This window comes from Phaenicophaeus curvirostris, chromosome 6, assembly GCF_032191515.1.
Source record: "Phaenicophaeus curvirostris isolate KB17595 chromosome 6, BPBGC_Pcur_1.0, whole genome shotgun sequence".
In the NCBI taxonomy this organism is placed as follows: Eukaryota; Metazoa; Chordata; class Aves; order Cuculiformes; family Cuculidae; genus Phaenicophaeus; species Phaenicophaeus curvirostris.
In genome coordinates this window covers 22252686-22266737 of record NC_091397.1, presented here as the reverse complement: position 1 = coordinate 22266737, position 14052 = coordinate 22252686, and the positions used below count along the sequence as shown (strand labels likewise).

Below are 14052 nucleotides of genomic sequence, written 5' to 3'. Positions count from 1 at the left end.
ATTAGACTGACAAATTCCAGAAATCCATGTTCTGACAATACCAAATTCCACTCGAGTCACCTTGTCATGATGAGCTGTGAGAGTGAACTGTCAGCATCCTGGTTCCATTCACCCACATATTTACAGTACGATCCACAGTGTCTTAACAACTCTTCTAAGACCATCTGCTGCCCAGTGTCATTAAAAACTTAACTCCCCCTCAGCAAATGCTAGTAAAATTTGGCAGCCCAACACATTTGCATTCTCCTGTGAAGCTTCAGCCACATCATGAAACCCCATTCATATTAAGCCTCACTTCACATGACCACGAACAGCTTCCTTCCCCTTGTTTAATACTGGAAATCGCATACAACAAATACGAGTCAAAGGCTGCAGAAAACCTTCTGTTGAATTCAGTGGATTTTGAATCAAAGGGAAATAAGAATTTTAATTATTTAAAATACAATTAGCTTCTTTGGCATTCACGTCTTCAGAAACTGTAAGCTGCACAGTCCCTGTTTTTTTCATAATGTTTCTTTGGTTAAAGTAATTTTGCAGTACCTAGGAACATGACATTCAGTAGTACTCCAAACCTTTACAGGTTCTACGGGAATATTTAACCAGAGGAGCTATTAAAATAACACTACTTGTCAGAGAAGAGTTTTTATAAGACTATGCCAGTTTCTCATTAAATCATTTCCCTTAAAAAGTGGCCGAGAGTCATACAGAGTAAAGAGAATTCAGTACAGGCCTTTGAGAGCACTATCATACTATCGCAGAGCTCCAAGTAAGGTTTTCTTGCAAAGAGCAAAAACCTACTTCTCAAGGCTATAGTGAAACCTGTGGGCTATACAATATAACAAACCCAGTTCTGAGGACTTGCTAATCCATTTAGCTTGACAGAACTTTTACTAAGCAAGGATCCCTTGGGGTAAAGGTCACAAAGACTTGAAATGTTACTCACATTTTGTGGGGGAGGAAGAATTTAGAATACTAAATATATAATGCATTCTGTGCATCCAATATAACTGTACTCGTAGAGCTGGAGTCATGTTTAGATTAATTTGATAAGGGTTGTTATACTGAGAGAAGCAATGAGCCTCACGAAAATGAAAGAGGAATTAGCAGAGGCAGAACACAACAGTTTACAATTTAAATATTCATAGGCATGCTGACATCATACTTAGCAGTTAGCTGGAGAGAATCCTTATCCCAAGTGAAGCACGCACTACTTAATTTACACATTATGTAGTTGAAGTTTCCCCTTTTGTCCTCCCTCCACTCTTTTCCAAAGATACATACTAACCTTCCTCACACTGAAGGCACTAAAAACTTGCCTCCTTTATCTTCAGCTTTTTCCAAAAACCAGCAGAGTTCTTTTTTGCAATTATCCACACAAGCATTGCGGTTATGGAAATGTTCTTATGAACATGTTTAAATTATACTATAGCTCACTGATGTGCTACTGTGCTAGCAAAGCAATTCATCAACAAACAGTTTTAATTCAGAAGCCAGTGTAAGGAGTAGTGCTGTGAGCAGAAGAAAGGCTGAGAAAAGACTGGAAATGAAGTGACATCTAGTGCAGACAAAGGACAAACCTGTTATTCTACGAGAAGAAAACTTAAGGAGCATTTAAGAGGTTGGAGAGAAATACTAGAAACCAGGGGCTGAGGTTAGGAAACTGAAAAGCACACCGAAATAGCCCATGAAAATCTGCTGTTTGTTAGCTGTAAGGAACAGTACTACTCAAGTGAGGATTGGTGTACAAATGTGGATATAAACATACTTTCACTTCAACACATCATTTTGAAGAAAAAGGAGTATTAACCAAGCTTTTTAAAATTAGTCTGACATGCAAGTACTGTAGTGGACCACAGCATCTTCAGCTTCAATAACTGTTTTGTGTGGTACACCATGTAAAAAGTTGAAGAACACAGGGTACATCACCTTGTTACATGTCAGAGTATCTGTATGTGTTGCTATTTCAACAGCAGGCAACATTTAAGAAAAAGAACTTATGTAGGACTAAAGAATTTTGTTATAGTGTTATAAAAAGACCTATATTAGGCTTCCACCAAATGCAATTGCAAATAGTCTTGCTAAATCACAGTAAGTCTTCTTCAGGCATTTAAGTTGCATAAGCATGATCTTTTCAGAGTTTCACACTACTGCACAGTACCTGGCTTTAGTTAAACCAGCTTAAGTTCAGCATGTTCACCTTTCCCTCCCTCAGTATCGTCTCTACTTCAGTTTGTTTAGCATGCTTTCTGCAGTTTATTAGACAGATTAACCAAAGGTGCCCCAAACATGAGGCCTTGAATAAACACTAAAGGTCACACCTCATAGTTCAAGGTCACTTCAACCACTTACTCAGGAATATCCATCAACTCACACACTTAGCCACTGCTGTACAAAGTCCTGCTTTCACCAGGAGAGTATCTAACAAATAGTCTGTAATTTGAGTTCCCTTTTTTGGTAGTTTACACTTTTTATATGACTGAAATGTTTTTAAGAACTCCTGCAGGACTGTTTTTCACTGCTCCTTGGATGAACTGGCTCTTCCCCTTGCTCAGCGCCACAGGCTGCCATGCTGACATTGTTTATCGGAGACACCAGCCTGTCCTCTAAACACAGAGGAAGAGGCAGCAATAAAAACCTCACTGCTCAAAAGCAAAGTCAGCACGTGTTTTTACATGCAATGTTCTTCTTCCAGACCTCGGAGCTGGAAATGAATTAAGCACTCTCCCAGCATGGACTCCCTATACCACAAAGCAGTACTTAAATCTGCTTATTTCAGTCTGCATGGTACAGAGTCCCCCTGAGTTTCCTTGTAGCTGATTCCAGGCTTCAGCTGACTATACATTTCATTTCCAGCTACAGCAGATATTCAAAGAGAAAACACGTTACCACAAATCACCAATCCCCATATAAAGATCAGAAAACCATTTTAACCTAAGGGTTATTTTGCTCTACAGCATTATTGACACGGGGAACCAATGGAAAGAGTAACAGGACAGACAGATGAGTGGTCTGAAGGGAAATGCTGTACATTCACTTCAAACCAAAACACCTGAGGAACCAGAGGAATACTTAGAAAATACAGTAAAAACTCAAGTGTACAAAACTAAAACCATTTTCTCCTCAATCTAGACCAAATCTACTTTCGCACCTCTGTCCTTCAACATCAGCAACAAAAAAATTCCACTGTTAAGACAGAAAATTCTTTAAGATGATACAAAATTAAGTTCTTCAATGAAGTAAGTTCATTTGTGCAAGTCACTGATTAGCTTTAAAAATGCCAACTTCAAAATAGTTTATAATTGGCAAGAGGATTTCGAAAAATTTTATGTTACAACCTCTCCATGCACATGGAAAAAGACAATTTATAAGACGATTCCACAAAAAAAAAAAATTACAGCTATTTTAAGCTGCTGGGAGATAAGCTAAGGTACAAGAAAGCTGTACTAAAACATGCTGGAAAACATTGAGACTTAGAAAAAAAGGAGTTAATATGCTTGCAGATGCCTTTTAATAGGAAAAGAACAACACCTTCTGCTACATTAAGGACAAGTGATTTGTGTCTAGTGTTGTACATAGTATGTATACTTTATGACGCAAAATTGACTTCATTGCCATACAGCACAATTTAATTTATGCATAAATTAAGGCAGTTTCAGTATGTACTCTCTACACCACTACAGCACGAAACTCTCAGAAACTGTTTTGCTTCATTCTCTCAAAGCTTCTCAAACCTGAAATTTATATTAGTTAAAGCTAAAATGCTGTGTCATCTGTACTTTCTCAAAACCAAAGATTTGGGGTTGGATTTTTTCAGGAAGAGAAGAAAAAAGTTAACGAGATATTTAATCTAAACATTTGCACAGAACTCAGATGTCACATATTCAGTAAGGCATGTACAGGGATCTCCTTTTCCCTCCTTCTCATGTTCTCCTGTGCACTGCATTCATAAGGATATTTGCCTTCATAACTCCCTGCACCAGAAATAGGAAGTATACACAATTCAAAATATATAACGAAAAGGCTTACAGTTAACTGAAAGCACTACTCCCAAGCTCAGGTGAGGGGCCACTGAGTCAGGGAGAAGTCTTATGCTTTGGAAACAATCCTAGTTTCACCACACAGGGAGCTTTACTTGCACCGTTTTGGGGTATATCATGTTAGTACAACAGTGTGGAATGACTTACCAGAAAAAGAAAGGCAGAAGCAAAACAGAAGAGAACACAAGACAGAGTAAAGAGTATATGGGCATTTAGTTCCCTCCAGAAGTCATCAAGTTTGCCATACAAATAGCCTGATACCAGGCAAAATGCAAAGTGTCCGACAATACCAGCGGAAGATACCATTACGTATTTCACCCATCTAGAGAAGACAACGCAGCTAAACTGGGAAGGAATTCAGGACAGGCAGATGCAGTGTTGCTAAGTGTCTTTGGACTACCTCCAGTACATCTTAAGAATATACTGCAGCCACAAAGGAGACACCCTAACACAAGAATGACTCCAAGGGATTTCCAAGCACGTTAAATAAGGCCAAGGACACAACCAAGGGGGTTAACAGCAGTGAAGGGATAAGTTTCTGTGCTGGTCATGCACAGAGAGCAAGACAATTTAGGAGGAGATGGTGGAGCAAAGAAGCAGTAAGCTGTGTGAGCAGGGAAAAAAAAAAGTTTTTAACTGCTCGCTGGAAAAAAGATGCACAAGGATGATAAAGTGTGACCATGTGGCTGTCAAAGGAACATGATCAATGAAAGAACCGTTCTGACAGGATCAGAAAGTTAACTCAGAAACAAAACTCAGGTGTGGAAATGGAAACCAGCAGCAAAAAAACTAACAGATCACTGCATAAAAAGGGAAGGACTAAAGATGAGGAAAGGATTACACTTCTGGATGAAGAAAGGAGCAGTGGAATGAGCAGAGGACGCTAAGAGACAGCAACTGAGAGGAAAAGGAAGAAGAGGGTAGAGAACAACACCAGGTAATACACGGGAGGTCTGAGGAATAAAATAGTTGTTCCCAAGCTCTTATAATTCAGTCATTTGATCATATTGGGCAAGGAATCAGCACAAAAGCAAAACAACAGAGAAACCATCAGGAATGAGCTATGAATAGCAGACAACTTTCGAGGACATTTAAAGGCAGCACAGGAAGATGGTGAAACTGGTGAGCATGGGATCGCTTGAGGCTAAGGAGATTGAGGAGAAGAGCAAAACTAAGCTGCTGTTCACTTCGACCTACCCGGCAAACTGAACCAGGAGCATACCCTTCCCATGAAAGAAACTGCAAAAGATACTTAAACAGTGACCTCTAATGGGCAAAACACATAATACTGGTATTTCCACTGAGCAAGAACACTCAGAGCCTCCAGGTACAACTGAATAATGACACAAAAGCCTGAATCTCTGAATACATTCTCCAAAAATATTACAATGTCAATTAATAACCTCAGGTAGGTAAGTAAATTCTTACAGTAGTTACAAGCCAACAAAAACTTAAAATATATCCCCCAAATAAGTGAAAAAAGACCACGTCAAGTGGGCAGCGCAGTACTAGCGCACATACTGATGACCAGCACTCATACCTGCTGTTAATGAAGGTACCTTTAACATCCCCCCCTGCTTTCCAGTCACATCTTCCCCTCCATGCACTCCTGGGCTGGACTACAGCTAACCTGAGCTTCTGAAAGCTCTTCAAAGCACACCACCTATTTGTGATGCAGTACAGCGGTTTTAATTGTTTAACTCCATCAGCATACCAAGTAAGGATATTAAGTGTGATTATATCCAGACATGAAATTTTGTCTACACTAAGTAGTTGGAGAATACCACTTCATACTTCATGGCAAAGTAGTTCACAAAAGCTCTCTGCAGAAAAATAAAGTCAGGTGAGGCGTTAGCCACACTATATATCTTTGAACAGTCTAAGATGTTTCCATTAGAAAAGGGTATTTCTCTATTGCTAATTTTAGTCCAATTATTGCTCGCTTACAAATCCAGTGGCATAAGGGGACCAAAAAGTGAAATCTAACCTACACTACTAACTTCAGCTTGAGTCCACAAAGTTACACTCTTCCAGTTAAGGGCAGCCTTTTGGTGTTCTAGTGCAATCATTTTTTAAAACAGTTAAGTCCTTGAGACAATGTTATACACAAACCTTATTCTCCGATGGAAAAGAACCCTCATAACTCACTCTGTCTCAAAGCTCCAAACCATTCTGCTTGAAATGACATGGTGCGAGACTCAGAGTAGACAAGACAGCCAAGCTTGGCAATTTGCCTTCTGTATCTCTGACCTGGGCTCTCTGGACATCCCAACATTCTGCAAACAGCTGCCCCCTGGAACGGTTATGAAACCACGAACTTGAGCTGAAGAGGTGTGAATGAAGCGAGACCATATTTGATTTCAAGAAGTATGACAGATTTCTTAACACAAAACTCAAAAAGCCTTATAACAAACACAGCAGAACAAGAGACTGGCAAAGCCACCCCAGCATCAAACATGGAACATCAACCTAAGAGGAAGCATGTTGGCTGGCCCTGCAAAACAAGCAGATCTACACCAACACCCAAGGCTGCTTCAGATTTTGAGAAAATTCCAGTTGAACTTGGGAAAAACAGTCTTAAGTAAAACCCACAAAATAATAGAACAGATACCCATAAAAATTATTAATGTTGCACAGAAGATGCGGACACAGTACTTATGATGGACAAAAATTATCAACCACAGTTTCTACAGAAGCATGTCCCATAACTCCAACTCCCTCCACACACCTGCAGCACAGCTATCCTAAATTCTCTAGCACTATTCATGTCCTATTACTGATCCCACTGAGCAAGAGGTGAATGCCACCAGCCTGTCCCTCAGCTCCCATCAAATACCATGGAACAATGACAAAAGGGCAGACGTCTATCACTCAGCCACTGGCTTCCACAAATTTGAAGAATATTTGTCAGGACTTAAATTCCATTTATCTTTATGTTAGTCAATGGGTACTGACATCTGGATCAGATCAGTCAACCTATCCAGGACAGGAGCATAAGCATGACTGTCTTTAATTTTGCATCTCAGCTGTACACTGGATGGCTTTAAATCACTAAACAATGGAGAAAACCTCCCCGTATATGGAGACACTGGCTCCTTTGTCCATGTTAAGTTAAAAACAAATAAAAATACCCACTTTCTCCCCCTGGTTTCAAACAGCAAAGGAGAAAACTCAATTTGTGTCAGAAGTTACCCAGAGCAGAAGCAGCCAGTTCAAGACTCATTAATTAGCACAGCACCAGGCAGATGAAGAAAAACTAGCCTCATCCTCCAGAAGAAGCAATGTGGATTTGAGTACTTCTGATAATGAATGATTTACAGGCACGTAAATGCACAAGCACCAGCAGTATGAATGGCATACTAGAAATATTAATAAAAAACATGCCACAAAAATATTTTAAGTAGTATGATGGATTTAATAGTGTGGTGCTTTACTTACTCTAATAGAGTTTACTGGCAAAAATATGAACTATGGTTGAACAAAAATATGCATACCCAGTTTTTACATGTATTTATTCTTCCAGATAGACATATTTACTCTAAACAGCAGAAAAAAACAGCAAGCAGAACATTCATTTAAATGGCAGAAAACTAGCAGAAGATGCTAATATGACCTTAGTGTAGCATGTCAAGTGTCACTGCCACCAGTTTCCTAGTCATTTTAAGAACAATCTGCAAAGACAATTAATTACATAGCTTAAGAGATTAGGTCAACAGTGTCAAATACTAGAATATGAACTTGAAATTTAGCCTTTTAAAAATGCGTGCTGTCTATTTAAGTATCTACATCAAATTATGAAAGAATACTAAGTTTTAGGCTTGATGAGGTACTTCTCAGCAGAAGTAGTGGTTTTAACTTCCCATAAAAGAAATTCAAACGCATCAATTAGAAAGGCTGACAGAATCCCTTGGCTGAGAGGATAGATATACTTGCAGCCTGCTCATGTACAGACTACTTTAGAAGAAAGCAGTAATTAAAAGTTGAGATTTAATATAATACAGTTTTAGAGTAGTGCCAATCCTTATACTAGTATTTTGAAAACTAAAACTGTTTTAAACAATTAATATAATCTGGATTTTTCTTGAGTAGTTAAATATCGTTCTTGAAAATCTCTTATTACATATCTTTTTCCTTCCCCAGTAAGGTCTACAGCTAAGACTTACAGCTAGGACACAGGTTAGTTAATGTTGCTTTTAACTCCAGTGTTCACGCTAAAGTATGTCACCCTGCCTGGTCCGAGTTCTCAGACAGCCAAGTTTACTGTGATTCAGCTCTCCTTGCATGAGCTTCATCCCATCTTTCCTTCCTCAGAACAGGGCAGATATCTCCTACGTGCCTACCGAGCAGTGTGTTCAGCTGAACTCACTCTTTAGCCACCCTTAAGATTTGTAAGGTGTCATGTGGAAGAGATGACCAAGTCCTTGGAAGTCCATTAGCCTTCCAAAGTTGTAGGAAAGCTACACACCCAAACAGAAAAAACAGTCATTTCTATCAAGTGTAATGCTTACACTTGGTTTCATCCTTGTACCAGGCAAGCAGTCATTCAGACAGAAGATATCAGAGCAAATAACTGGCACCAGAGAGAAGTTCTGCCTGGCAACACTAGGTAGCAAACTTCAGATGAGCTGTCTGACCACAAGCGTAGACAGAGGTGTGGTGAATGAACCGCTATCTCAAGGTGTCCACAACCCTCCAAAAGCTGCAGAGAAAGCTGAAGTGGCTGGGTACAATTAAATGCCCAGCTTTTAGGCAGCTCAGGTTCAGAGAAAGGTTATCTCCTTGCAGTGACCTGAGGGAAAACAAAAGCCACCAGCTGGGTAGCCCAGCTCCATCAGTGGCTGATAACAGATTCCAGCTGGCAATACATCCAAAGCAAGCTAACTATAATGCTTTCCCAAAATATTCTCCCAGCTTTCATGTGTCCATAATTTTATGACCCTCTAAACTAGAGCTGTGTGCCTAATAGCGATGCTTACAATTTTATCTTCCTGAATTTGCCCATTAATTTACCCATTGATTATGATTTACATGTTAGATGGCTGAAATAGCCTGTCATTTATAAATAAATGGAGACTTCTTTGAAAACTACTACAGGGACAAAAACAAATAGCAAGATGCCAGCCTAGAGAACATCATACAGTCAGAAGCAAGGCTCAGAATTCATTCATACTTTTTGCAGCTATTCAGTGTACCTAATAAATTCCACCCAAGTAAGTTTTTATGCAGCAGAAACTAAGAATATTTTAATTTTTTTCTTTGTGCTTCATCTTCTGCAAATTATCAAAGCCTTGAGAGATTTTCACATTAGTAACATGGAGTATCTTACAGCTTTTGCAGCAAGTAATTTACAGTTCATTAGGTTGGGCTTCACTGTTTTTATTGTCAGGGAGTGGTTTTATGTTTGGTTGGTTGGTTTGAATTTTTTGTGGGAGAGGCTTGTTGGTTTCTTTTAAACTCCCACCTCAATTTCCAAAACCTTCCTTAGGTATAGGCTGGTACCTACCAGAGCACCTAACCAGCAACCTCCTCAACATGTACCCCCCTTTGGTGGTTCCACTCCCCTCCCCATTTCATGCACTATTAAAAAAATCAGTTCCAAAAAGGAAAGGACTGGTAGAAATAGAAATCCAGTGGCACGTACTGAGAGCAGACAAGGACAAGCAGAATATCGACGAATACTTCATTTCTGTTTGCCATGCACACAGTTACAAAGATGAGACAAAACTAACTGCTTGTATTTCACAAGCGAAGAAGCAGGAATGTTTGCACACGGAACAGACAGGTGAGTCTGAAGCACTCTCCTACAAAGAAATAACTCCTTTTGCACTGCAAAAGTCAGTCTGATGTCTGCCTCCACTAAGTTAAGTCTCATGTTCATGTTGCTGTTGTGACACGCTATTCACCAACACCCCACCTGAGGGCTAATTTACTATGGGAAGCAGAATCCACAAGGTAGTAACTGAAGGTGCTGTGAGTAGTAGAAGCAAGAGACAACTTACACAAGAGGTTTTTTTCACAGAAGTGGACTGCTTTAATTTCATGCCTGAAGCTCGCACCCAGTTGTCCTTCCTCACGTTTGGTTATAGACATATAACAACAGAGCTGTGATTTATTTTCACTTGCTTCAGTCAAATGAACATCTACCAAGATGTGAACTGTACCATTTCTGATGTGGTTAAAAAAAGAAATCAGAAGTCCCCACCTAAACATGAAGACTTCAGAGATACGGTAGGGAATGGATTTTTTGCTGAAATGCTAACAAGACTGAAAATTACAGATCTTCTAGCACATTGTAGATTTGTATTGAAGTTGGAAAGGCATGTTGAACACAGCTGCTAAGTCACACCCTCAATCTCTCTATTAAAAATAAAGTGCTTCACCAAGAAGTGCTCTTAACAGTGACATTGTGCTCTATAAAAAATAAAGTTAATTAAAAAATAAAACTAGCAGTGTCACTTTTAGTCTGAAACAGAAATATACTTACTTGTAAGCTTGTTGTGACTCAGAACCAGCTGCGTGATATGAGACAACGTAACTGCAAATTAAGAGAGAAAGAAGTCAGTTTATGGACATCACAACTGAAAACTTCTATTTCAGCTAAAAAATGGAGGCAAGTTATTCTTTCCACTCCAGGAACTCCAGATTTATATGCAATGTCACAATACACAAGACAAGCTCAAGACTTAAGGACATATCCAGTCACTCCTCTGTCCCTTTACTTCAATTTTTCATCACAGCATCAAACATTACTTCAGCAATAAGTACTGGTGTCTCCTAGGCAGAAGTCTGGTTCTGAGCACACAAACAGCTTCATCATTTCCACTCTGTGAATCCTTCCCAAGGAAAAATAGATGGGTACTCCCAACATTCTTCAGGAACATATGCCACACAAGCAATGACATTTCCACGCATCCCAAATTCATTACTATTGAGTTACTGCTAGTTTTAAGTTCTAAGTACCAATAGTAGCATTTACAACCTCACACCCATGAAGCACAGTGATGCACAGTAGCAGATTAGCATCACTGTTCTGCAGTGAACAGCCAGGTGACAACATGCATCATTTACTGAAATTAACTGAATGATCTGATAGATCAGGGCTCCTCAGATTCCACTTCATCAAATCAACAACTGCAGGGCATAGTCCAGCTACAGAGACCAGTGCTTCCTCCACGCTTCTTCAGCCTTCACATTTCTTACCTACTTCTACCCTCCACACCACCATCGCTTTTCCTGGAAGCTCCACAGCTTACAAATGACAACGTTATCTGATCAGAAAAATGTGCTAAATAGGCGGAAGAGAAACCTACACTTGGAAGGAGCTTTCTGACATCTCCCCACTCCCTGTAAAAACTCTGCTGTACTTCACTAAACTAGAATTTTTTTCCACCCCTACACCTTTTTCCTTGCTTCCAGTGTAGCCTCTTCAAAACAGCCCTAGAAACTACCTGGCTGCCCCTCCAATGCAGCTGGGAAATATTCCTGCCTGGAGGACAGCTGTAGTACTATATCCCTCATCCCTCAGAGATTTCCTCAAGCAATAAGAAACACTAACGTGAGTCAAGAGACAGCCCATGGGGGTACATTGTCTTAGGGAACAGAGATATCCTTGTCAGCATGTGTGAAAACTGTCCTTGCTAATAAATACTTACTAAATTGCAAGTTGGAGGAAGCAGCTTGGAGAAAATTTGCTTACTGATGTAATCTGTTTCAGCCAACCCTTGAAAGCTCATGACTCACCACAAGCAAATATGACCTGTTAGCAGAATGAAAGCAGTCACTCAAAGGCAGAAACAGATCAGAAAGTTCAATGTTAAAAAAAAAAAAAAGCATCACCATGGTTCCCTCTTGAATTGCAGGTTGTGGAAGAAGGAAGAAACAGTGCACCCACCCTAAATTTCTCTCATAATATAAGCACTCAAACCTGCACCAGTTCACAAAGAGAAACAGAAGGACAGAGAAAGAAGCCCATAGAAAGCTATAAGAGTACTGTATAAGAAAAACAAAAGTGCTAAAGGGTGGATGAGCACAGCAGCTTCCACAAAGACCTCCTAAGATTTAAAACATAAAAGGTACATCAGCATCTGAACCATAAGCAACCACTTAACACTACTGATTACTTATACATCTAAGTGAAAATAGGAACACACTTTATATTAAAAAAAAAGAAGAAATAGAGAGCAGATGCTGGAGATAGTAACAAGCTTCTGCATTTATTTCTCTTTGGTTAGATTTTTCAATAGCTGTGACCATCAGCAAAAGTCAATGCTGCGTGGGCACTTGATATCCAGCCTGACTGTTAAGAGCCCATCCACCAGCAGGGCAATCCATCTGCTGGCATCTTGAGATGAGAAGTGCTCTGGTCTGACGTCTCGGGCTCCAAGACAATCTAATAATCTAGACCAGAGCCATATCCAAATTGGCCAATGCCAGGAAAAAAACATCATTTCCTGCATTTAACTTAAGAAACCAAGTAATTCTAGAACCCTACAGGGACAGTAGCATCTATTTTCTGCATTACAACCCAAACTGCTTGGGTGCTTATTCACATAATGTCCTCCTGTCCAAGCTGCCTTCTTTCCCCCACTGGCCAACTCAGGAGAGGTCCAATTAGCCAAGCCACTTTCCCCAAGTCTCTTAAAGTTCAAATAGATCCTAGGTGATCAAAAGGGGTAGAAAAAGCTCACAACATATACTATGGACTTCCACCAGCTTCGTACTCTCAAGTCCTTTCACACTGGCAAGGGTGAGGACTAGCTACACCCCTGTGCCTTCACAAATCACCATACCTGTGTGTCAGGGACACTGAAGAACCCCTTGAAAGCTGAGGTGTGGAGCATTACAAAGAGCAGTGCTCTGGCTTTGTCCTTGAAGATCTAGGGTACAGGAACATATCAGAATTTCTCCTTTGCCCTCCCATTGCAAAGTAAAGATTTTGGGTTTTTTATCTGCTTTTTCAGAAAAAAAAAGCCAAAACATCATTGCTTTTTGATCTTGCACAAAGCAGCTCTCACCTCACTTTAAGACCTGTTTTTAAAGCAGAAAAGTTGATGCAGTAGACAAGACCAATGAACACCATCTCCCCAAGCTCCCCGCCACGAGCATGATGGAGAACTGTACAGCTAACAGGTGGGACCCTGGCATCACTGCTGCCAGGCACAGGTCTGCAACACGCACACTGAAGTGTGGGTGCAGGCACCAGAAAGTTGGACTGGGTGGCCAGGAAGAGAGAATTCTAAGTGAACGTTTGCACTATTTCTTTTTTGACTTTGAAGCTGATGATTTAAAAGAAAAAGTATACCAAATAATATTTGTAATTCCTGCAGGAAGCCAGCCTGTGAGAAGATATCACTCACACCACATAAACATAAAGTCACTGAACTGCAGTAACTGCTAGGCAGCAGCACACCTGCTCTGGATCACTTACACATTGAACTGAGAAACAAGAGTAAGGAAAGGAAATGTTTTACCTAACAGAGAACTGAGACAAACCATGATCTAATCCACGTGCATGTATGCATATGGTGAACCTTGTCCACCACAATTTCGTAATTTCTATGCATAGGGAGTAAGGATGCTTATTCAAGGTCAATTAGGCTTTGGGGCTGCAGTCTTTGGTCTTCTGAATATCAAACTCCTGCTGAATTTAAGTGTCTTAAAAAGTTCTGTGCATATTTAGCATCAAGCCTTGTGCATTGCTGGCTTTTAACAAGACAAGTTTACTAGCACTGTTCTCAGTGCTCCCTCTCCACATTTATCAGATCGCCATCATCTTCAACTGAGTCTGCTTTCAGAAGGGTTTCTTCTCACATGCCTACACAGAACAGAATGTCCCAACATCAAAAATTTCAAAGCCAAAATCCCCTGACCAAAGACATTTCAATCTGGACTTCACTGTCCAAAATCAACTGAAGCCTAGATGCTTTGTCTGAAACTCCCTATCGCAGTCAGTCCTGATACATGGCAATGAACCCCACTGCATTCTTTGACTTGCAAAGCAGGCTTCCATCCTCCA

General features: G+C 40.1%; 1 protein-coding gene across 2 annotated transcripts in view; it reads right to left on the bottom strand.

Moving 5' to 3' along the window:
• The window catches only part of RSU1 (Ras suppressor protein 1), a 116951-nt gene that overhangs the window by 90574 nt on the left and 12325 nt on the right, over positions 1 to 14052 (bottom strand). For both annotated transcript variants that reach the window (XM_069859566.1, XM_069859567.1), the window contains exon 3: positions 10522 to 10572. In XM_069859566.1, the coding sequence (XP_069715667.1) occupies positions 10522 to 10572 (51 nt within the window). The remainder of the gene's footprint in view (positions 1 to 10521; positions 10573 to 14052) is intronic.